Genomic DNA, 25,059 nt, shown 5'->3' with positions numbered 1-25,059 from the left:
TTCCATGATTCATTGTTTGTTCTGCTCAGTGATTTTAACACCTTTGTGAGTCTTACCCGAATCTGCCATTACTCTCAGGGCTCCAAATGGGAACTTTCTAATTCTACCAACATTTCGACACTTATATGTCAGCATGGTTCACAAAGAACAGTTTCCCCTGCTCCCTCCCCACTTTCTCCTCTCTCTTTACCTTCTAAAGGATCGCTATGGACTCATGGACTTTTTTTCTACTATAGCCTACTATAATCTAATATTACCATTTGGGGGCAGGGAAGAGGGATGATCAAATTGCATTTAGCTGGGACGCCTGGGTGGCTCAGTCGGTTAAGCAGCTGCCTTCGGCCTGGGTCATGATCCCAGGGTCCTGGGATCAAGTCCCACATCGGGCTCCTTGCTCAGCAGGGAGCCTGCTTCTCCCTCTCTCTCCCTCTGCTTGTGCTCTCTCTGTCAAATAAATAAAATCTTAAAAAAAAAAAAAATTGCATTTAGCTGTGAGAGTTCCTTCAAGCTGGCTCCTGTATCCCGTTCATATAATGCCACTGATCTCAGGGCAATCCCCTACTTCGTGGCACAAGATGCCCCAGGCCAACCTTCTGCTCTCCCGGCTTCTGACCTGGAATCAACATCTCTCCGTGAAGCCCTGGTTCTTTTTAGTAGGAAATGGTACTTAGCAATCAAAATCTATGCACTAGGTGCTCTCTCAACTGCAATTTTGAGTTGCAATTGTATTTTATTCTATTTTTAAGATTTTATTTATTTGACAGAGAGCACACAAGCAGGGGGAACAGCAGGCAGAGAGAGAGGGAGAAGCAGGCTCCTGGAGGAGCAGGGAGCCCAACTCGGGGCTCGATCCCAAGACCTGGGAACATGACCTGAGCCAAAGGCAGACGTGTGATGGGACTGAGCCACCCAGGTGCCCCTGAATTGCAGTTTTAAATCAATAAATTTCTAGGCCTCTGCTACCTACACTTGGGATTACCGAGACATTATGGGTGCTCACAGCAATACACATGACTCCAGGGACAGTTAACTCTCCTTCTTGGTAGAATCTCCATTTGGACGCCTTTCAGAAGCCAAGGGGTGATCCACGCCTTCACTTGGCCTCACCGGAGAGATTTGTCTACACTGTTTAAGGAACTTCCCCTACCCCTGTGAGAGTACCAAGTCATAAGACATTTTTGGACCCAGCCCAAGAAAGAGAGAAGAGTATTACTAGAACGGCTTTCACTTCTGAAAAAGCTGAGTTTAAATACTGATTTACTCTCCTGCGTCACTGTATTACCATGGGTATGTCGCTTAATTTTTCTGAGCCTCGGTCTTTTTTTTTTTTTTTTTTTGTCCTTAAAAAAATGTATTTAGGGACGCCTGGGTGGCTCAGTCGTTAAGCGTCTGCCTTCGGCTCAGGTCATGATCCCAGGGTCCTGGGATCGAGTCCCACATCGGGCTCCCGGCTCAGCGGGGAGTCTGCTTCTCCCTCTCCCACTCCCCCTGCTTGTGTTCCCTCTCTCGCTGTGTCTCTCTGTCAAATAAACAAATAAAATCTTAAAAAAAAAAAAATGTATTTAGTGTAACTTCTTCATATTGTTTTGTTTTCTTAGAAGGATGATAATTAAACAAGATATGATGCCTGAAAGTGCTTGAAAACTGTAAAGAGCCATGTAAACACTAAATAGGAATAGGAGTGCGACATTTGGAGTAGGCAGAAACAGCATAGATAATTGAAGTTCAAGAACAAACTCAGTCCCCAACTCTTTAAAGTCTCTAACTAAGGGGCTGATTTGGACTTGTGTCTCTTCTCCTCTCCTGGCTTCCCTTTATAGGAGCTTCCCACTAAGGAGCAGAGAATAGGCTGTAAGAAAACTTCTAGAAGTGGCCTGGAGGCTCCATGCATGGTCACGCTGGACATTTGGCCCCGGGGAGCACTCATACTTAACCCAGTGGGAGGACAATGACAAATGTAAAAGTCAGGGCCTGAAAGAACCGAGTCATTGTCATTTAGAGACATGTTTCCCAAACCATTCTTCCCACTGAACATCGGAGATGAAATATCACTCTCTTCCTGGTTCAGGCCAGCCCATTCAAGGAGGGTCCTTTCCCCTTCCATGGCCTCCACCAGCTTCCCGTCATAGGTGCACCACTTCTGGTGTGTGCCCCTTAGACCTTCCAACAAAGACTGCTTTAAGGACACTGACTTCCAGGCCACTCACCGCACTCTCAGCAGTAGAGACATGAACTCGGGATGAAGAGCTGTCTAATCACCAAGGAAACGGAGGCAAGGAGAGGAGGATTTTGATCAGGGCTCTGAGTCAGGCCAGCCAGGCTAGGGATGTGGCATGGAAGAGGGAGTCTCTGGGCCTCAGTTTCAGAATCAGAGAAGCGAGGAAATGCAATCGCACGTGTGCTGAGGATGCCTCTCGTCTCAGCTGGAATGCAACTCAAGTCAGAGTAGCAGACATTTATTAAGCACCTACTGAGGGCACAGCTCTGGACAAGTCACAGGGAGTTTTATGGAGCTTACAGTCTACTCTGGAGGGGAGCATTAAGTATAGGACATGCCTTTCACTGTGCTCTGTGCAGTTATGAAGGGGGCACCGAGGACTAGCGGGTCGTAGATTTCATCCAAGCAGTATGGGCAAGGAAGGGAGGTGAGGTCAGGCAAGACCCCTTAGAGGAGGTCAAAGGAAGGAAGGGTTCCAGGCAGAGGGAAACAGGATAAATTGAAGAAAGTGGCTTTTTCTAGAAGGATTGGGAAAGTACGAGTTACTCATTTCCTGCCCCTCTCCATAATCTATCTCCACCCATTAACCCAAATCATGAGGGTGAAGAAGCTTCTTCTGAGCCATGAAGTCCATGCAGCCTCCAAATTAACTGCTCTAAGGAATACAGTACGCTAAAGAATGTCCATCCACAGATACCAGGTCCCAAACTCTGGGCAGTATAAATGTTTCTTCATAAGGGTTTTTGCGGATGTAATGAAATGAAGGTTTTGAGATAGAGAAATTATCCTGCATTATCTGGGTGGGCCCTAAATGCAATCGCAAGGGTTCTTAAAAGGAAGAGGCAAAAGGAGATTTCAGACGGACACACTCAGAGAAGGTGATGTGAAGACAGAGCAGAGAGAGATTTGCAGATGCTGCTTTAAAGAATGGAGTGACATGGCCACAAGCCAGGAACGCCAGCTGCCACCAGAAGCTGGGAGGCAGGAAGTAATTTCTCCCCTCGAACCTCCAGAGGGAGTACAACCCTGCTGACAGTTTGATTTCAGCCCAGTGACACTGATTGAAGGCTCTGGCCTCCAGAACTGAGAGAGAAGAGATTTCTGTTGTTCTAAACTACCCAATTGGTGATGATTTATTACAGCAGCCACGGGAAACAACAACAGATTCCTACAGAGATCAAGCATCAATTTTGCCCAGTCCTTTGTAAGAAGGAGGGAGAGGAGAAAGAGAGTGATCTGTTGCTTGCTTTATTAATTTTGCTTTTATTTTTCAAGTGATATCTGGCCACCCACGCCAGCGGTGGATCCAGCATCCCTCTGGGACATTAGACAACCCTGGGGGTCTCCCTTCTAGAGAGCCACACCTGTGTAAAGAGGACAGCTGTAGTTTTGAAGATGACAAGGCTAACTACGTCCTCTTCTCTTTTGGGTTTTTCACACTACCCTCTCAGGGCACAAAAATTAAAGCAAATCTACATCACCTCACTCTCAGTCATGTGCCCTGGTCCCAACTAGCTAGGAGCTCATAATCCATTGAGCATTGTCTCCATCAAAGACAATAATTTAAGGGGCTCACATGAAAGGTAAAATGTGATAATAGTGATAGTGTGTAATCCCTACTCTCAAGTAATTTAGAGTTGACTTAAGTAGGCCAGACCATTGATTATCAATTTTACTAAAAACAATAGAAGGAAATGTGTTAAAATGTTACCATGGATCACTTCTATTTGAAGTGATTGTTTTTCCTTCTTTATTTCTTTTGACATTAACTTTATGATAAAAATACCTTACTGTATTGCACATATATATGTATTGCATATAAATGTATTGCATGTAAATACATACTTGTATTGCATGTAAATGCTTTAAATATATATTTAAATATTTATATATAAGGATATAATATATATTTATAAAATATATAAATATATATATTTAAAGCATTTACATTTAAAAGAGAGAATGAAGAAGTAAAGGGAAGAAAAAGGCAGCATATTTTAAATTATCCACGAGATCTTAGGGTTTAAAAAGTACTCTGAGAGTTCTTAGTAGCTGGGGCTTAGGAAAATTTCCCAGAAATTTCAGGACCTTCATTGAGCCTTGAAGAATGAGCAGTATTTTGAGATTTGATTTGCCCTTGTGTCTTAGTCTGTTCAGCTGCTATAATAAAATACCACAGACTGGGTGGCTAATAAACAACAGAAGGTTATTTCTCACAGTTCCAGAGGCTGAAAGTCTGAGACCAGGGTGCCAGTGTGGTCGGGTGAGGGCCCTCCTTGGGGCTGTAGACTTCTCACTGTGTCCTCACATGGTGGGAGGGGAAAGGGAGCTCTCTGGGGCTTCTTGTATAAGGACACTAATCCCATTCATGGGCTCTGCACCCTCCTGACCTGATCACCCCCCCACAGGCCCCACCTCCTACTGCCAACAGTCATGCGGCTCACTGAAATGTATTATCCACTGAAATGAGTTGCCTATTAAAATATTTTAATTGAGGGCACCTGGGTGGCTCAGTTGGTTAAGCATCTGCCTTCGGCTCAGGTCATGATCCCAGGGTCCTGGGATAGAGCCCCGCATCGGGCTCCCTCCTCAGCGGGGAGCCTGCTTCTCCCACTGCCTCTGCCTCTCTCTCTGTCTCTCATGAATAAATAAATAAAATCTTTAAAAATATTTTTAATTGATATTAATTTAATTAAGACTCATTGTAATAGGCCCTGAAGTCAGATTCAGATGTCTTAGTTTTTCATGCCAGTTCCAACACTTAGCAGCTGTGTGACCTTGGGCAAGTAATATAGACTCTCTGAACTTAAATAGATTGATCAGGGAACTGCCCATATAGATATCTGCCTGACAGTGTTGCTGATGGTATGGAATAATGAATGATATGTGAAAGTCTGAGCAAAAAGCAACCACTCAACATATGTTTATTCTCTTTTCCTCCACAGATCATCGTGAACAGAGTGTTGGAGGGCAGCGAGGCTGGGGAAGGAGCTCGAAAATTGGCAGAAGCCGGCAAGTCTCTTTAATCATTGAGCACTCGGCATGTGCCTGGGCTTTATGCATACCAGCTCATTTAATTCTCACAGCAACCCCTTGAGATTAGGTTGTGAGAGGTTAAGTAACTCTGTCTCACTTTTTAACTGCATCTGCTCAGTAACTACTCATGCTCAGGGCGGTGGGGAGCAGCCCTGAGGACGCACTTGCCAGGTAGTACTGGGAATACTCCCACCAGTGTTGATTTCCAGGGGCTGATGGTTTCACCACTGGCTCCAGGCATTCCCAGGGATTACACAGTGGGCTCTGACCGGCTACTCAAGCTGGCTCTGACAGACCCGTCACCTGCCTGAACTCTCCAGAAGCCACGTGCTTCTACAGCCACACCCTTCCTTATGTTCCTTCTCTTTTTTTTTTTTGACATTTTTTATTTAAATTCAATTAGTTAACATATAGTGTATTATTAGTTGCAGAGGTAGAGTTCAGTGATTCATCAATTGCACAACACACAGTGCTCGTTCCATCACGTGCCCTCCTTCATGCCCGTCACCCAGTTACCCCATCCCCCCACCCCTCTCCCCTCCAGCAACCCTCAGTTTGTTTCCTAGAGTTAAGAGTCTCTTATGGTTTGCCTCCCTTTCTGTTTTCATCTTCTTTTATTTTTCCTTCCCTTCCCCTATGTTCATCTGTTTTTTCTTAAGTTCCACATATGAATGAAATCATACAGCATTTGTCTTTCTCTGATTGACTTATTTCACTTAGCATCATACCCTCTAGTTCCATCCACATCATTGCAAATGGAAAGATTTCATTCTTTCTGATGGCTGAGTAATAGTCCATTGTGTGTGTGTGTGTGTGTATATATATATATATATATATATATATATATATATATATATATATCTCACATCTTCTTTATCCATTCGTCTGTCAATGGACATCTTGGCTCTTTCCACAGTGTGGCTATTGTGGACATTGCTGCTATGAACATTGGGGTGCAGGTACCCCTTTGAATCGCTATGTTTGTATCCTTTGGATAAACACCTAGTAGTGCAATTGTTGGGTTGTAGGGTAGGTCTATTTTTAACTTTCTGAGGAACCTCCATACTGTTTTCCACAGTGGCTGCACCAGCTCGCCTTCCCACCAACAGTGTTGAGAGGGTTTCCCTTTTTCCACATCCTCACCTTTGAGCATTCTCTCCTGAGAGCCTCTGCATTTTCTGTGCCCTCTGCCTCCAACTCCATCCATCCACATCTTCACTGGGCTGCCTCCTTCTTGTCATTTAGATCTGAGGTCCTCTCCACACAAGTGACCCTCCCTACCTCCTTGGGCTAAAGTAGCTCCCCACTCAGTCACTCTTTAGTACATCATGGCTTTCCTTTCTTCATAGGACATATCATTGTATGGAATTTCTGTTAACTCCTTTATTATCTGCTTCTCCCTACTGGCATATGGACTCCGTGGGAACAGAGACTTTATCTTGTTCATTTCTGTGTCTTCAGCACATAGTAGATGTTCAGTGAATAATTGTTGAATGAATGAATTTCTTCAAGGTCACATGGCTAATGAGGAAGAAAGTAGAAGTCAGTCATAGACCCTATACTCTTGATCTCTCTAAAGATATTACCTTATCCTGAAGTGGCTTGTAGAATAGTCTAGAATACAGAATAATTACATAGCTACAGGCAACTACAGTGCGAAGAGATCTCTTATGTGCTGCTGGTGGAAATATAAATTGGCGTTACTGATGCTGGCAGGCCAGTCCAAGGTTGTGAGAGGTTGTGAGAGGGGGCCCCATAAGACCAGCCAAGAGGGTCTCTGGCTGTGCGCAGGGATAGAAATCAAACCTGAGCCAGCAGGAGGCGAAAGCAGACTTTACTGAAGGTATAGAGAGAGTGCAGGTACACATAGAATGTCCAGGAGACTCAGACAGGAAAGCAGGGAGTCTTGTCTATGTTCAGGATCTGGGGTTTTTATTGAGGATGGCGGTCTGGGGTATGTGTCCTCTCCGGCATCCAGGAACTGGTTAGAACAAAGATGAGGGCCCAGGTATTATTCCTCGGAGCCAGAGAGTCTTGGTATGGAGATGTGTCTAGTGCTGATGGTCTGGAATATGCAGATGATGGCTCCACCTTGTCATTCTCACCTGGTCCTTCCTTAGACGTTAGCTACTCTAGAGAAATCATTCACTCCTTGTCTCTGAAAGGAAAACAACGCTATTTACATTATGACGCATGTGTATAGTGAGGTGGGGGAGTACCGGTCCTAGCAAGAATAGGAACAAGAAAAGGAACAAAACGCAGATTTTTATGGAGTCATTCAATTTCCCTGTCTCATAACAACTTTGGAGAACATTTTGTACTACCTTCTAAGTTGAAGATGACTTCTTCTAGGGATATACCCAAGAGTAATTGTTATACACACACAGCTGGAGGCATGTAAACAGTGTTCATAGTGGCGAGAGTCATAAAAGCAAAAACTTATAAATCATCCAAACATGAATGAACAGGAGAGTGGACAATTATACGGCAATCAGATCAATGAACGGCCCAACATTCACCAGTATGGCTATATGTTAGCCATGTACTACTGAACAAAAGACAGGAAACCCCAAAATATTTCAAACAGCATTATACCTTTTTGTGGTATTAAAATCATCTAAAAATGTTTAGGTATCCTTTTTAGGAGTACTTATAGATTCAATAAAGTTAAATGAAAAGGAAAACAAGGAAACGATGACTATAAAACACAGGATAGGGGCGCCTGGGTGGCTCAGCCGTTAAGCATCTGCCTTCAGCTCAGGTTATGATCCCAGGGTCCTGGGATCGAGCCCCGCATCGGACTCCCTGCTCCGCGGGAAGTCTGCTTCTCCCTCTCCCACTCCCCCTGCTGTGTTCCCTCTCTCTCTGTGTCTCTGTCAAATAAATAAAATCTTAAAAAAAAAAAAAAAATACACACAGGATAAAGATCCTGGGGCATGGGGAGGCAGGTGATGGGCTCCTTGGAGGAGAGAGTGGTCATCGGATAAGATGTAGGTTATTGTCAAGGTCCTGACTTTTGCTCTGGGTGAAGGGTTTGTGGGTGATTATTGTATTATTAAAAATGAACTGATAGCCAGCTGCTGCCTCCTGGCGTGATAAGAAAACTGAGGCTCAGGGGGGTTCAGTGACTTGGCCAAGGTCAAACAGCTGGTAAGTGGTGAAGCCCGGACTCAAGAGCTACTTCGCTGCTACCTTCTACTCCACCCCATCCCCAAATTGTATCGTAACCCAATAAAAACCCAAACTAAACACATCTGAAAGCTGGATTCACCTGACCCTTTACCTCAGTCTAGGAGCCATGTCCACCTTGTTTCCCTCACTCTTCCCCAGTATGACCGAGCACTGGGGTTTAATCTGGATTGACCCTGCGTTGACGAGACAGAGCTATAGCAGCAGCAAGAACAAGACTATTGGGCCTGACTCCAGAGCATCGCAGACAGAGACGACAACCTGGTACATATTGGCAAGCTGTCCTGAGAGTACTATCATGACAAGGAAGAGGAGGATAAGGATGATGATGAGGATAGTGAAGAGGACTCAGAGGACGATGAGGACATGCAGGACATGGATGAGATGAATGACTACAAGGAGTCAGCAGAAGCTGGAGAAGTCAATGAGGTGAACAAGGGAGGCAATGAACAGGGTCAGGACCAATGGATGATCTAGGTAGACCTAGATGGCCTCAGGGAAATTCCAGTCCAGCCCAGTTTACCCTGCACCCCCTGCAGAACCAGCTGGTTGCCCCGGTGCCTGAAAGCTCGCCCTTGGGTATCTCTTCAGCCACTGCCAGGAAAGGGTCTCCTGGGCCCCTTGAGTCCCCAGCACCTGAGCCCACCCCACCTTTCTGCCCAGTACCTCACTCCTTGGCTGCCAGGTATAGTCTCTTTCTAGCTCTCTTTAATAAAGACACAGGATTGAAAAAAATAAAAATAAAAATGAACTGATAATAGAAACTAGCTAAATAGCTCAAATTGAGCCATATGGACCATGGATTGTGATTAATCTAATTCTGCAGTCCTGAGATCTAATTAAACAAAGAAACTACATGTCATGAGAATGTGAAGGGGAGTAGTACACAGGGAAAAAACAGTTTCATTAACAAGTGGCACCGAGCATGTGGTACCTTGCTTAGTATTTTCATATTCTTGAGCCACTTAATTATCACAAAAACCCTATGAGTTAAATATGTTTGTTTCCATTTTAAAGATGAGTCAACAGAAGTAAATTGTCTTGCTGACTTTTCCAAACCTATGGTAGAATGGGACTTGTCATAAGGTGTGGCTAAACACCTTCTAGGGTGGTTTGGGGATAGGATAGGTCAGGCAGAGGGTGAGGGAGGCACTTTTAATATTTTTTCATTCCTGGAATAAAGATGCAAGACATATCACTGGCCAGAGTATCATTCTCCTATGGCTTGGCATAAGCAAAATTTTCCCTGTTTGTACAGGTCATAAGTTATTTATGTTTATATTATATTATTAAAAGCCAAAATTCAACTGAGTAAATGTGAAGGTCAAATCAGCTTTATTCAACAATTTATGAATCAGGCAGCATCCCATCTAGCAAGGAGAGAGGGACACCCAGGAGCTATGCAAAATGGACAGATATTCTAGGCAGAACCAGGATGGGACCAGAGAGTTAATTAGCAAAAGAAAAGAAAGGATAGTTCAAGGCAAGGTCACCTTCCCTTAGGGGAAAGGCAAGGGTCTTAAGTAGATTACCTTACTAGAGCTGATCAGCATATTCTGGACTGACTGGTTTAAAAATTCCACTCAAAAACTAATGATGTAATGTATGGTGATTAACATAACATAAAAGTAAAAAAAAAAAATTCCACTCCTGAGAGAGGCTGAAATTGCAATTAGGTTAGGTATTAAATCTTGGTGGGCCTAAACTTACACTTAAAGGAGCTGGAGAAAGAACAGCAAATAAAGCCTAAACCCAGCAGGAGAAGAGAATTAATAAAGATTAGAGCAGAAATCAATGAAATAGAAACTAAAAGAACAGTACAGATCAACAAAACTAGGAGCTGGTTCTTTGAAAGAATTAATAAGATTGATAAACCCCTGGACAGACTTATCAAAAAGAAAAGAAAAAGGACCCAAATAAATAAAATCATGAATGAAAGAGGAGAGATCACAACCAAGACTGAAGAAATACAAACAATTACAAGAACATATTATGAGCAACTATGTGCCACAAATTAGGCAATCTGGAAGAAATGGATGCATTCCTAGAGATGTAAAACTACCAAAACTGAACCAGGAAGAAATAGAAAACCTGAACAGACCTATAACCAGCAAGGAAATTGAAGCAGGAATCAAAAATCTCCCACCAAACAAGAGTCCAGGGCTGGATGGCTTCCCAGGGGAATTCTACCAAACATTTAAAGAAGAATTAATACCAATTCTTCTGGAGCTGTTTCAGAAGATAGAAATGGAAGGAAAACTTCCCAACTCTTTCTATGAGGCCAGCATTACCTTGATCCCAAAACCAAACAAAGAGCCGATCAAGGGGCGCCTGGGTGGCTTAGTCAGTTAATCATCTGCCTTCGGCTCAGAACATGATCCCAGGGTCCTGGGATCGAGTCCTGTGGTGGCTCCCTGCTCAGTGGGGAGCCTGTTTCTTCCTCTCTCTCTGCTGCTCTCCCTGATTGTGCTCTCTCTCTCAATCTCTCTCTCTGTCAAATAAATAAATAAATAGATAAATAAATAAATAAATAAATAAATAAAATCTAAAAAAAAAAAAAAAAACCATCAAAAAGGAGAATTACCGAACAATATCCCTGATAAATATGGAGGCAAGAATTCTCACCAAGATACTAGCCAATAGGATCCAATAGTACATTGAAAGGATTATTCACCACGACCAAGTGGGATTTATTCCTGGGCTGCAAGGGTGGTTGAACATCCTCAAATCAATGAACGTGATACACTACATTAATAAAAGAAAGGACAAGAACCATATGATCTTCTCAATTGATGCAGGAAAAGCATTTGACAAAGTACAGCATCCTTTCTTGATTAAAACTCTTCATAGTGTAGGGATAGAAGGAACATACCTCAATATTATAAAAGCCATCTATGAAAAGCCCACAACAAATATCATTCTCAATGGGGAAAAACTGAGAGCTTTTCCCCTAAGGTCAGGAACATGGCAGGGATGTCCACTATCACCACTGTTGTTCAACATAGTACTAGAAGTCCTAGCCACAGCAATCAGACAACAAAAAGAAATAAAAGGCCTCCAAATCGGCAAAGAAGAAGTCAAACTCTCACTCTTCGCTGATGACATGATACTCTATGTGGAAAACCCAAAAGACTCCACCCCAAAATTGCTAGAACTCATTCAGGAATTCAGCAAAGTGGCAGGATATTAAATCAATGCACAGAAATCAGTTGCATTTCTATACACTAACAATGAGACAGAAGAAAGAGAAATTAAGGAGTCGATCCCATTTACAACTGCACCCAAAACCATAAGATATGTAGGAATAAACCTCACAAAAGAGGCAAAGGACCTGTACTCAGAAAACTATAGAACATTCCTGAAAGAAATTGAGGAAGACACAAAGAAATGCTCATGAACTAGAAGAACAAATATTGTTAAAATGTCATGCTACCTAGAGCAATCTGTACATTCAGTGCAATCCCTAACAAAATACCATCAACTTCCTTCACAGAGTTGAAACAAGTAATCCTAAAATTTGTATGGAACCAGAAAAGAGCCAAAGGAATGTTGAAAAAGAAAACCAAAGCTGGTGGCATCACAATCCCGGACTTCAAGCTCTATTACAAAGCTGTAGTCATCAAAACAGTATGGTATTGGCACAAAAACAGACACATTGGTCATTGGAACAGAATAGAGAACCCAGAAATGGACCCTCAACTCTATGGTCAACTAATCTTTGACAAAGCAGGAAAGAATATCTGATGGAAAAAAGACAGTCTCTTCAACAAATGGTGTTGGGAAAATTGGACAGTCACATGCAGAAGAATGAAACTGATAAACTCAAAATGGATAAAAGACCTAAATGTGAGGAGGAATCCATCAAAATCCTAAAGGAGGACACAGGCAGCAACCTCTGTGACCTCAGCCACAGCAACTTCTTGCTAGACACATTTCCAAAGGCAAGGGAAGCAAGCGCAAAAATGAACTATTGGGACTTCATATCAAGATAAAAAGCTTCTGCACAGCAAAAGAAACAGTCAACAAAACCAAAAGACAACCGACAGAATGGGAGAAGATATTTGCAAATGACATATCAGATAAAGGGCTAGTATCCAAAATTTATAAAGAACTTAACAAACTCAACACCCAAAGAACAAATAATCCAATCAAGAAATGAGCAGAAGACATGAACAGACATTTCTTCAAAGAAGACATCCAAATGGCCAACAGACACATGAAAAAATGCTCAACATCACTTGGCATCAGGGAAATCCAAATCAAAACTTCAATGAGATACCACCTCACACCAGTCAGAATGGCTAAAATTGACAAGTCAGGAAATGACAGATGTTGGCGAGGGTGCGGAGAAAGGGGAACCCTCCTACACTGTTGGAATGCAAGCTGGTGCAGCCACTCTGGAAAACAGTATGGAGGTTCCTCAAAAAGTTGAAAATAGAGCTACCCAAGACCCAGCAATTGCACTACTGGGTATTTACCCCAAAGATACAGATGTAGTGATCCGAAGGGGTACATGTACCCCAATGTTCATAGCAGCAATGTCCACAATAGCCAAACTGTGGAAAGAGCCCAGATGTCCATCAACAGATGAATGGACAAAGAAGGTGTGGTATATATACAATGGAATACTACTCAGCTATCAAAAAAAAAATGAAATCTTGCCATTTGCAATGATGTGGATGGAACTAGAGGGTATTATGCTAAGCGAAATGAGTCAATCAGAGAAAGACAATTATCATATGATCTCACTCATATGTGGAATTTAAGAAACAAAACAGAGGATCATAGGGGTAGAGAGGAAAAAATAAAACAAGATGAAATCAGAGAGGGAGACAAACCATAAGTGACTCTTAATCATAGGAAACAAACTGAGGGTCCCTGGAGGGGAATAGGGGCATGGGGTAACTGGATGATGGGCATTAAGGAAGGCACGTGACGTAATGAACACTGGGTAGTATATAAGACTGATGAATCACTGACCTCTACCTCTGAAACTAGTAATACATTATATGTTAATTAATTTAAATTATAAAATAAAAATTTAAATAAAAGTCTTAGTGGGGTTTAGCAAATGTGACTCCATCTGAGGCCCGTTTTTTTTTTTCAATATATTATGCATGAATTGGAAAAACATATCTAAAGCAATGTACACAATCCCACAAAGATTCATTAAAATGTCTTTTATAGGGTGTTTGGGTGGCTCAGTTGGTTAAGCGACTGCCTTCAGCTCAGGTCATGATCCCAGGGTCCTGGGATCGAGTCCCACATCGGGCTCGCCCTGCTCTTCAGGGACCCTGCTTCTCCCTCTGCCTCTGCCTGCCATTCCCCCTGCTTGTTCTCTCTCTCTCTCTGTCAAATAAATAAAATCTTTAAAAAATTTTTAAAAAATAAAATGTCTTTTATAGAATTTTAAAATAAACTTACATTTTTAAAAAACAAATGTTCAAAAATTATCTTACAAGCCCTAAGATCACTGAAATTTTATTTATTTATTTATTATTATTATTATTTTTTTAAATTTCTTAAGTAGGCTCCACACCCAGTGTGGAGTCCAACACGGATCTCGAACTCACGCCTCTGAGATCAAGACCCTAGCTGAAATCAAGAGTCAGCACTTAACTAAGTCACCCAGGAGCCCCACTGAATTTTTAAATGGTGAAAATTATTTTGGGGCGCCTGGGTGGCTCAGTCGGTTAAGCGACTGCCTTCGGCTCAGGTCATGATCCTGGAGTCCCGGATCGAGTCCCGCATCGGGCTCCCTGCTCGGCAGGGGGTCTGCTTCTCCCTCTGACCCTCCCCCCTCTCATGCTCTCTGTCTCTCATTCTCTCTCTCTCAAATAAATAAATAAAATCTTAAAAAAAAAAAAAAAGAAAATTATTTTTCCAAGTATCTTGGCTCATGACTATTGTTTCCACTCTTTTACTTTTACTTATTTTTGTAAGATTTTATTTTTAAGTGGTCTCTACACCCAACTTGAAGCTGGAACCTACCACCCTGGGATCAAGAGTGCTCTACCGACGGAGCCAGCCAGATGCCCCTGCATTCTTTTAAATCAAGGGGAAGGTTTTTGTGTTGGTTTGTTTGCCTCATACCTAGCTATTAAGTTTTATTCTATTTCTTAGAAATAAAATTTCCCCTTTTGCTGCTTTTACAAAAAGGAAGTTGTGTGAGAAGAGGGAAAATCCTTTTTTTTTTAGCTTGCACCGTATTGCACGTATTTCACAACACTTCTATTGTTATGTGGCAAGTCAGAAACACAAACCTTGGGGCAATGACATTTGGGATGAGGTCTTTGCAAGGAGAAAACAGGGACAATGGAGTGTCTCCAACAAGGATTCCAGAATGATACGCTGGGATTTTTGTTGAGAGATGGGCATAAATAAATAAATACATAAATAATGCTTCCCCTCTCTGTCTTCCTTTTGCAATGGAGGGAGGAATCTTAATTTTTCCAATGTGTGAGAAAAATAGAAGCTTTTTGTTGGTTTGGAGTGATACTCCAAACTGTGTTTCTGCCTTAGTTTTTCCTCCTGTGTCACACAGCTTCATAGATTAAACAACCCACAGATAATTGTAGAGATATAACCACAGACTTTCTATGTGCCTGTACTAAGTCTTAAGGACAAATATAATACTGTGAAATAGTCCCCAATCTCGAGGTCCTTAGATCTGTTAGAATTGTGCCTCAGGACAGGGTAGGACTGACATGACTTTTTTTTTTTTTTTTTACGTTTTCTTTTATAGAGGTGTAATTGACATATAACATCCTGTAAATTTAAGGTATATAACATTGATTTGATACATTTATATTGCAATATAATTCACATTGTAGCATTCTGTTGAGTCACATCATTATCATTTCTTCTAATGGTAGAGTCTGTTTCTCTAACATGCTACCTGTGTGGAAACTTCTCTCTCCCCAGCCCACCCTTCACCCTCTTCCCAGCAGCCTCTTCCCCTTTTGCCAGTTCCACTCCATTTGTCTTTACTTTCCCATTTACTAAATTATGGTCTCTCTGAACTAGACTGGGCATTAAAGATCAGCTAGTTTAGTGGTTTTCAAGATGTTTTTTGATCCTCTAGGGGCGCCTGGGTGGCTCAGTTGGTTAAGCCACTGCCTTCGGCTCAGGTCATGATCCTGGAGTCCCGGAATCGAGTCCCGCATCGGGCTCCCTGCTCAGCGGGGAGTCAGCTTCTCCCTCTGACTCTCCCCCCTCTCATGCTCTCTCTCTCTATCTCATTCTGTCTCTCAAAATAAATAAAAAAATCTTAAAAAAAAATGTTTTTTGATCCTCTAAACCATCTTCCCACAGAAGACCTTACATAAAATGCCCATGATACAAAGTTGACAAAGTGTCCCTGCTCCAAGAAGAGAAACAGAGGATGCCATGCTTCTCCCACACCACCTTCAGTTGAAAACCCTAACAACCCCTGCCCATAAAGGGTCCCTTGGCAAAGTCCAAGGGATCCCCAGCCAAAGCCAACACCCTCATTTGGCAGGTGAAGAAGCTGAAGCCCAGAAATGGGCAGAGAACATATCCAAGTCACAGCCAACACCTCGGCATCCCAATTCCGAGAGCTGGAGCCCTCCCATGCCTGTCCTTTCTTTTCCTTACCACACGGTTTCAAAATCTTCTGGCCATGAGGAATCCCCTTAAAGTCCGGGGGCTAAAATCATTCCCAGTTATGCAAAAACTACCTTCCATTGCCAAAGCGACATCCTAACCCTCAGGACTGGAAACATTCTGCAGCCACTTGACCTTTTCTCAAAGACAGAGAGAAGAAAAAGGCAACGACAGGCTTCTGAACTTATGAGCGCAATAAACTGGACCCATCCCGGCATCCCTGTGACCATTTCAGGAGGGCTACCACTCCAAGAAAGCCGCTGGGGACAGTGCAGTGGAATTTAACAGTGCTGACGTGAACAAAAACAAGCTCATGGTCCAGGGTGGACTTTGATATGACCTGTTGATGCGGGGGGACAGGATGATGTGCTGTCCCTTCTGAGGGAACAGCTCGATGCTGATGGGTCAGGACCCCTCTCCTGCCTCCCTCCTCCTTCCCATTGCTGTCAGACATCCTGGCAGGTGAATGGTCATCCCTCTTTCCTGTGTACTACAATAATAGGGACACGTATAAAGCTTCCCCTAGCGTTTCAAAGGTAACACAATTGAAGGACGTTGCATCCTAATTGCCAGCCCTCTATCCTGGCCATGACAAATGGCAACAGTCCTAAATGTAAGGAGTGAAGCAGGGTGAGGAAGCCAGGCTGGGATTTCTGTAAAAACACTCCAGACCAAACAGTTCCCATCTAAGGAATCTGGTTTTCCATAGTGATTTTTCCAGGCTACCTAAAACTATTTTTATAGTTTTAACTATAACCTAACTTTAACCGACTGAGCCACCCGGGCGCCCAATGCTCTTTCATTGGAGACAAACTTACTGTCTTCAGTCAAGGACAACAGCCCCACTTGGTTTAATGGAAAAGAGAGTAAACCCTAGCTGCTCTTTTTCAGGTAATAATAATAATAATAATACCTAACATGTATTGGACTCTCGTGTCCATCGTTGTGCTAAGCGTAGTTAATGAATTGACTCATAGTGTGCCTAAAGGCGGGAGAGAGACCATTAATTCAATTTTTCTGGACAAACAGAGATCAACAATTTTGTGTCAAGGGGCATAGGACGAGTCCAAAAGGTAACCAAGTTATTTTAATGGTCGACATCTCTTCATGATCATAACCATGGCAGTAAGTGGTGGTTTGGACAAATTTTAAGAGCTCAAATCCTGGCTCTACCATTTACTAACCCTGTGACCTTGGACAAGATACTTGACCTCTGTCTGCATCAGTATCTTCACTGGTAAAGTGGCCATTGATAATATGGTAGGACCTACTTCAGTGTCTTGTCAAGGGATTAAATGAGTTATATATGTAAGAAACTAAGAACAGCACCAGCATATAGCAAGTTCTCAATAAATTCAAGTTATTTGTTTCATGTTTCCACAAAATGCTTCCACAGACATCATTACCTCCTGACTAGCCTCCAGATCCTTTGACTCTCAGTCCAGGCATTTGGAAGAAATTCAGACTATTGGGTAAGGTCCAGCATCCTTTATTGAACACACCCCCGGAGGTTACTCTACTAGGTATGGTTTTCTCAGCCCAGTCCTGTCTTTTTGCTCCGGGCTCTGGAAAAGCACTCTGCAAAAGGCTCCAGGAAGCTTCCTCCGCTCTGGCAGAAGCTCTCACCCAGGAAGCATGAAATTTCCCTCATCCCTTACACAAGCAGAAGGCAGAATTATGCACATTGTTGCTTAAGCCTTGGTAGTCCTTATCTCCCCACTTCTACCACCACTGGACATTCTTTAGAAAAGCAATTCTAGCCCAAGAGAATTAAGCTGTGTCATTTCCCCTGGTAAAACCTTTAGATGACTTAGAAAGCAGCATCAAAAAACCGTTCATGGGCTCTGGTCACCATTCCTCCCCCACGCACTAGGCAGGGAAAGGAGTTGACATTTTTGGAGAACCCCATATGTGTGAGGCTAGGTTACTATGATGCACACAGGTAAGGGCATGGGGCTGTAGAGGCAGAAGCAACGTATCCGGGCACCACAGTCGATAAAAGCTTTCATTATACACTTAGCAGCTCTATGATCTTCCTCAACCTTTCTGAGCTGAGTTTTGTCATCGGCAAACTGGGATAACAACTGTACACACCCCATAAGGGTCGTAAACAATGAGTCAATTCATTTACTATGCTTAGCACAATGATGGACACGAGAGTCCAATACATGTTAGGTATTATTATTATTATTATTATTATTACCTGAAAAAGAGCAGCTAGGGTTTACTCTCTTTTCCATTAAACCAAGTGGGGTTGTTGTCCTTGACTGAAGATAGTAAGTTTGTCTCCAATGAAAGAGCATTGGGCGCCTGAGTAGCTCAGTCGGTTAAGCGTCTGCCTTTGGCTCAGGTCATGATCCCAGAGTCCTGGGATCGAGTTCCATGTCAGGCTCCCTGCTCAGCAGGGAGCCTGCTTCTCCCTCTGCCTGGCACTCTTCCTGCTTGTGTTCTCTCTTTCACTCTCTCTCAAATAAATAAAATCTTGAAAAGAAGAGAAAGAAAGAAAGAAAGAAAGAAAGAAAGAAAAAGAAAGAGAGAGAGAGAGAGAGAGAGAGAAAGAAAGAAAGAAAGAAAGAAAGAAAGAAAGAAAGAAAGAAAGAAAGAAAAGAAAGAAAGCATTAATATCCTCAAGCCAAGTTTACCGTGCGGGGTATGGGGTGGGGGTGAATGTGAAGACTCCCACCTTCTTTGAGGTGGGAGTAGTTTTATCCAACCTGTGATGCAAATTCACTTATATGTCACCACTGAGCAAAGATGATCTAGTCTTTCCTTGAATCCTTTCATTGACAAGGTGCTCAATGAAAACCAACCCACTCCATTTTGAACACCTTTTATAATTAGAAAGTGTTCTTTCTCTGTTCCTTCTCCCTCCACCCTCCCTCCACTTCCCACTTTCCCTGTCTCCTCCTTCCTCCTTCCATCTTCCCCTTTCTCTTCTTTTATCCACCCTGCCCTCTGCCTCCACCCCTCTCCCCTCCCAAGCTTGAGAGCCCGAGGTCCCAATCTTTGTCCTGAAGTCACTATCTCAGTCCTGAGGTTCCAGTCTTTGTCCTGAACTCACTACCTCAGTCCTGGAGAGCATGGTAGGTCTTCGGTGTGGCTACTTGGCCAGCTGATGGGAGCTTGGTCTCCACTGGCTATAACAATCCTCCGGATTTTGCAGGGTCTTTTGGAAGCAAAACCTTTTATCTGGGCCTACAGGGCTTGGCCCTCTGGGTCATTACTGTCATCCATCAGTTCGCCCAATTTCCATTATTAACCCGTCTAGAACCACATGAACCACATGAAACTTGACACGGGTTGATCTGGCGTCCCGAGGCCCAGCTGGCTCTATGGGCAAGCCGTGGGGAAGACTGGGGGCCTGGGAGCGACTCCCCGGAACCCACGCACCTAGGCAGCCCTCGTTGGTTCGAGTCCTCCGCCCAGCAGCACCCTGACGCTACGGCCTGAGCCCCGCCGGCCGGGGCAGGCTCGGGCAGCGCTGTCGCTTTAAGAGAGGGGCGGGGCCCCGGTACTGGCAAGGCAGGGCCGGCCCACAAGGCTCCTTTTCCTTTTGATCCATTCAAAAATTACTCATTGCAAATTCCCGGACCGCTAGGAGCAGAGAAGGAAGGGGGCGGAGGAGAGAGGGCTGCTGCAGGCGCCGCGCTGGGGGCACCCGGGGGCCCGAGCAGCTGACGGCTGGTCCGGCCCAAGCAGCCCGCGGGCCGCTCTGGCTCCGGTGGCCTCACCAGGAAGCGTCAGTCTCGACTCCGGGGAGCTCCGAGCGCCGCCTCCGCCGCCGCCTCCCGCCCGGCGCCCGGTCCCCGAGCCCCCTCCCCGGCTCCCTGCCGGACGCTCGCGGCTCGGGCGCTTTCCCCGGCGATGGCTGGCCGCTGAGCCATGGCTCAGTACGGCCACCCCGGCCCGCTCGGCATGGCTGCGAGAGAGGAGCTGTACAGCAAAGTCACCCCGCGGAGGAGCCGCCAGCAGCGCCCGGGCACCATCAAGCATGGATCGGCGCTGGACGTGCTGCTCTCCATGGGCTTCCCCAGAGCCCGCGCGTAAGTGGCAGGGCTCGCGCCCCTCGCCGCCCCCCGCGGCCGGCCCTCGCCTCCGCTCCGGCTCGCCTCCCCGCGCCGACCGGGCGGGCGGCGCGCTCCCCGCTGCCCACCACCTGCCGGGGCAGGACCGGCGCGCGGGCGGCCCGGGACTCGGCCCCTCCCGGCGCGGGCGCCGGGGCAGCGCCGCGCGGGAGCGCTGGGCGGGCGGGGGCCCCTCTGGGGGTGCCGGAGGGGAGGCACGCCTCGGGGCGAGGGCGCCGGGGTCGGCTCCCAGGTACCGTGCCCGGCGGCCGGCCCCCGTGGTGGGGCTAAGCCGGTGTCTCGCGGGCTCCCCGAGGTCCCCAGCGCCCGGCCCCCGGGGAGGCGGGGCCCCAGCGAGGATTCGGGCACCCTCTGGATCCGGAACGCTGGGCTGGCTGAGGATCCTCCGATGGCTGGGAAAGGGCAAGGGACCTCGGGGCGGAGGTCTCACTGCAGCGGCTTCCAGCTCCGGATGTCGCTCTCCGGTTCGGTCTCCCTCCGGAGTAGGAGGAGCGGGAGCGTGGGTGTTGCTGCGTGTTCATTGATAGGGAGGATGGAATGAGAAGGAGAAGCGATTCCTCCTGGGGACCTGGGTTCTCGTCAGTGGTGACGGCAGCGCGGAAATCTGTGGGTGCCTGAGAGTAAGGAGGGGAGCTGTCCTCCCTCATCCTTCTAACCCTTGGAGGGTGGGGTGGGGAAGGGCCGAGCAAGCGCAGGTGGCCGTCCCTGCAGCCCGCTGGGAAGAGGCCTGGCCACCTGCACTGGGCAGTGGCAGCAGGAGTCTTCTTAAGCTGGTCAACCAAGACCGTGGGGCTGGAACCCTGCCTAGGAGGAAGCCAAGGCCGGGCGGCCAAGCCCTTCTCCCTTGGTTAATTTCTTAGGTGGGGACACAAGGCCTGCGATCCTTGGGGGGGTGGGGGGGGCGGGGGCGCTGCTTCTTTGAATGACATCACCTAAACGGGAGAGTTGGGCAAACTTTATAAGGAAGGGCCAAGTTAATGAAAAAAAAAATTTTCTCCCCCCTTTTTTCAGGTGGCAAGTCTAGGTTACCCTTCCCCCGCCTCTGGGCAAATCTTGCTTACTCTATTCTTTACTAACTTGGCTGTGACCTTGTAACCAAAGCGCACCCCTGGTTTTATCTTTCCACCCTGCCCACTGGGACAGTCAGGAAAGTGAGCCTTGGAAAGTCGGGAAATAGACTGACGTTTCTGACTCGGGTTGACTTCCAAGCAATGGGGCTCCAGTTCCTGCTGCCAGAATTACAGAGAAAATGGGGTGGGCTCTGTAGGGCTGTGTCAGGTGTGGGTGCTGCAAGTTACGTCCTTATTCTGGTGGATGGCTGTGCACGGCTCTCCTTAAGCACGGGAGGTAGGGGCCGGGGAGTCTGCTGGGCAGTGCTGCAGAATTAGCACAGGCCCGGGCATCTAGGCCAACATTAAGGACCTAAGTTACTCAATTAAGGGAAGAAATACTTAACTGAACTCCTCAGACTGTCATGTTTGCTATTCAAACCTGCTTTAAAGGGGCGTCGGCATCTTTTTCCCTGCACTGAGTCCAGGAGGTCTTTCTTGTCCATGTCCCAACAGATTAGGATGATGGTCTAATTTTGGCTGGTTCAACCCCTGAGATCTCATAATAGCTAGCATTTAGGGAGTACGTATTATATGCTATTCTAAGCACTTTGCCTTTATTAGCCATTGTATCCTCCTAGCAACACAATGAGAAAGGAAACGTGTATGCCCATTTTATGCATTTGGAAACAGAGGCTTAGTAATGTTATATAACTTGCTCAGAGTCACAAACTAAGCAGTAAGGCTGGAATTCAATCCCCCAGGGTGTCTGCTTACCCGCACATCCAGAGCCCGTGCACAATGAGTTAATGTACGTAAAATGCTTAGTGCAATGCCTGGCATGTCATGGATGATTAGTAGGTGTTAGCTACTATATTAGTTTCTGGGGCGGCTATAACAAATGGCCACAAACTGGGTGGTTTAAAACAACAGAAATGTATTTTCTCCTAGTTCTGGAGGCAAGAAGCCCTAAATCAGTGTCACTGGGCTGAAATCGAGGTGTCGGCAGGGCTGTGCTTCCTCTGGAGGTTCCGGGGGAGATCCATACCTTGCCTCATCCATGGCTTTGAGGCTGTTGGCATCATTGGCTTGTAGCTGCATCGTGTGGGTCACGGAGATCTCGGAATGCCCGGTCACATTGCTTTGCTGTTTGTGTCGAATTTCCCTCTGCCTCTTTCCTGCAAAGACACTAGTGATTGCTCTTAGGGCCTCTCCAAATCATTCAGGATAGATAGCCTTGCCATCTCAGGATCCTTTATCACATCTGCAAAATCTTCCCCCCTGCTTTTTTTCTTTTATTTTTACTATAAGGTAATGGTCACGGTTCCAGGGATTAGGACTTGGAGAGCTTTTGGGGAGCCATTATTCAGCCTATCACAGCTAGTAGGATTATGACTAGCACTGCCTCTCTTTATTGAAAGGGTCACCGAGTGGGTCCTCATGGAACAACCTGGGCAGGAGGGAAGTTGGTTTTGCTGTTCTGTCTCCATCACATTCCCTGCCTGGGAGGGGGCAGAGCCCTTGGCTGGTACCTGATCTAGTTCTACTCTCCCTGGGCTGCCAAGTTGAGAAGACAGAGAGCCAGGGCATCAGGCTTAGCTTCTGAGAAGCCTCTTTCTTAGGCCTTAACCTTAGAGGAAGGGGCGTGAAGAAATTGCAAGCAGGAGGGAGTGGTGATGATTTTCTGGGTTCTGGGAGACGTGGCTGGGATGTCTCAAGGAGGGATGAGAGGGATGTTTGGAACACGGCCCTTTGGAGATACTGGTGGTAGCCAAGGCCGACAGCTCTGGTTTCCCTTTGGGTGTAACTGGGTCTGGTATCACGCAGCAACAGCAAGAGACCTTCCACGGGGCTCTGGGTGGGCCGGCAGAGAGCTCAGGCCAGCAAGGCCCAGGTCCCATTCCAGCCTGTGTTGGGCTGTGGTCTTGGATAAGTCACCTAACCCCTCAGGGCCTCACTGGCTCCCTCCGAGGGGAACAGGACTAACTCGTGCATGCTTATTAACTGCTTGACAGAGCTAAGGGAGAGGAGTACTGAGCCAGCTGGGTGACCTCAGGGTATGTTCCTTCTAGCTCATCACCCCCTCAGAGCTGTGCTAGGTTTTTTCCATCCCACCCTATTACCTTCGGTCCACAAACACTGCTGTAGAAGGGCCTGCCATAGGGAGGACTGAAGTAGCGATTTTTCCAGGGTGTGTGTGTGTGTGTGTGTGTGTGTGTGTGTGTGAGCACCAGGTAAGGAGGTGTTAGGGAGGCCTCAGGAAGGAAACTTTCAAGGGGCCAAAATGGCCTATCCCTTCCTTACCCACCCCCCCATACCTATTAGCTCTTCTAAAAGTTCCTGTTCCAAAAATTCTAAAAAGAAAGGTCCAGCTTGGTCAAGACTGGAGTGAGGTTGGTGGGAAGGCAAAGGAACAATGTGCTGAGCAAAGGCCTGGGGAAGGGGATGCCTGGGGGCCAGGAGAGAAGGTAGGTGGGGAACTCTGAGGGGAATTATTGCTTTGCTACTTGATTTCATACCATCCCCTACTGGCCTCTGTGGTTTGTGGGGGAGCAAGGCTCTTATCTCTTATCTCTTCTGCAGCTTGAGGCCAAGGGTGTGAGCATCACCTCACCATTGAATTTGAGGAGTCCTCGCCAATACCCCTCTGACCTTTAATTTTGTTTTGGTTGGTTTGGTTTGAGGCTGCCTGTGTCTAGAACTCTGCCTCTAGCAAATGGTTTTAATGTTTGCTGGTGATGGAGAGATACAGTCTTGCAAAAGGACTTGGTAGCAGGGATTCCATGGCCCAAGCGCTAGTCCAGCTTCTGACCGAGGAAGGTCTTAGGTCTTCCATTTTCCTCAACATTACTGCGCAGCTTCTGTGCCCAGCAACACCTGTCCCGTGTTGCTCACGAGGCTTTGTGAAGACACAGTGAGTCACGGGCAGGAAAGGACTTAGAATAGTTGAAAATATAACATGGACACCAGACAGAGAGGATTTTGGTTTTATTGTGTTGACTGGAAGAACAGGGGGTGAGGTGGTTGGCTGGTTGACATTTCCAGCAAAGATTTACCTGTGCTAGAGGCCATCCTTTTTTCCTCCAGAGCATATTTGAACAATGCCTACCTAGTCAAAAGAGCAGGACAGTAGAAGAAGGAAAGAGCTGGGGTAAGCACCTTTGACTTCGCTTTGGACAGTAAGCTGCATTAGCTAGGCCTCAGCACCCAAAGATAAAAGGCCTCCAGAGCTGGCTGCACATGGAATTGCGAGGCACCTTGCACGGCCCATGACGTAAAGTATCCAATTTCTCTGACCTTCTCCAACTTACCGGGTGGTTGACATTGGAGCCTCTGAAAGTACTCAGTCAACTCAGCATCTCCGAGTTGTGGCCGATTCTGATGGAGGCGGGTGCTGTAGCTGCTTTCCCCGGGGGCCTCGGGTAGAGAGAGGACACAAACGGTGGACCACCTGGAGCTGGAGGGACCTTCTAGATGGGCAGGGCAAAGGACTCGAAGCTACCCATCATGACCGCGCACCCACACAAAAGTTCCTCTACATCTGTCTGTTATTTTGCAGTCAGAAAATTGCTCTCATGCACCAAAGAGCCCTCTTGATAGGCACAGAAGTCCCATGGGGTACAGTGCAGGATGCAAGACTCGTTTTAAAGATGAAGAGTCTTGAGGCTCGGAGGAGCTCGGTGCGCACTTGACCTGCATGGGGCCCGGTCACCATGAGAATCTTGAGCTAAAGCTGCAAGTCCAGTGACCTTCTCAGGCTGCACAGAGACCCTGGTTCAAAAGGGAAGACTGACAGGCGTTGTTATCTTTAACTTTATTGAGGTATCATTTACGTACCTGAAACTAAATCTATTTA

The 25,059-nt window shown here is 46.0% G+C and overlaps 1 protein-coding gene and 1 pseudogene across 4 annotated transcripts in view; both read left to right on the top strand.

Moving 5' to 3' along the window:
* The first annotated feature begins 8,552 nt into the window (after positions 1-8,552).
* Positions 8,553-8,920, top strand: LOC123856759 (anaphase-promoting complex subunit 15-like; annotated as a pseudogene).
* A 10,724-nt stretch (positions 8,921-19,644) lies between these two features.
* The window catches only part of UBASH3B (ubiquitin associated and SH3 domain containing B), a 149,101-nt gene continuing 143,686 nt past the window's right edge, over positions 19,645-25,059 (top strand). For 3 of the 4 annotated variants that reach the window (XM_064577314.1, XM_045894814.3, XM_045894816.3), the window contains exon 1: positions 19,645-20,112. In XM_064577314.1, the coding sequence (XP_064433384.1) occupies positions 19,952-20,112 (161 nt within the window). In that variant the 5' untranslated portion in view covers positions 19,645-19,951. The remainder of the gene's footprint in view (positions 20,113-25,059) is intronic. The other variant, XM_064577315.1, reaches the window with a different exon arrangement.

Source organism: Mirounga angustirostris, unplaced genomic scaffold (assembly GCF_029215605.1).
Source record: "Mirounga angustirostris isolate CCGP_5_RB_7025 unplaced genomic scaffold, mMirAng1.0.hap1 SCAF_13, whole genome shotgun sequence".
Lineage (NCBI taxonomy): Eukaryota > Metazoa > Chordata > Mammalia > Carnivora > Phocidae > Mirounga > Mirounga angustirostris.
This window is presented reverse-complemented; position numbering and strand designations above follow the sequence as displayed.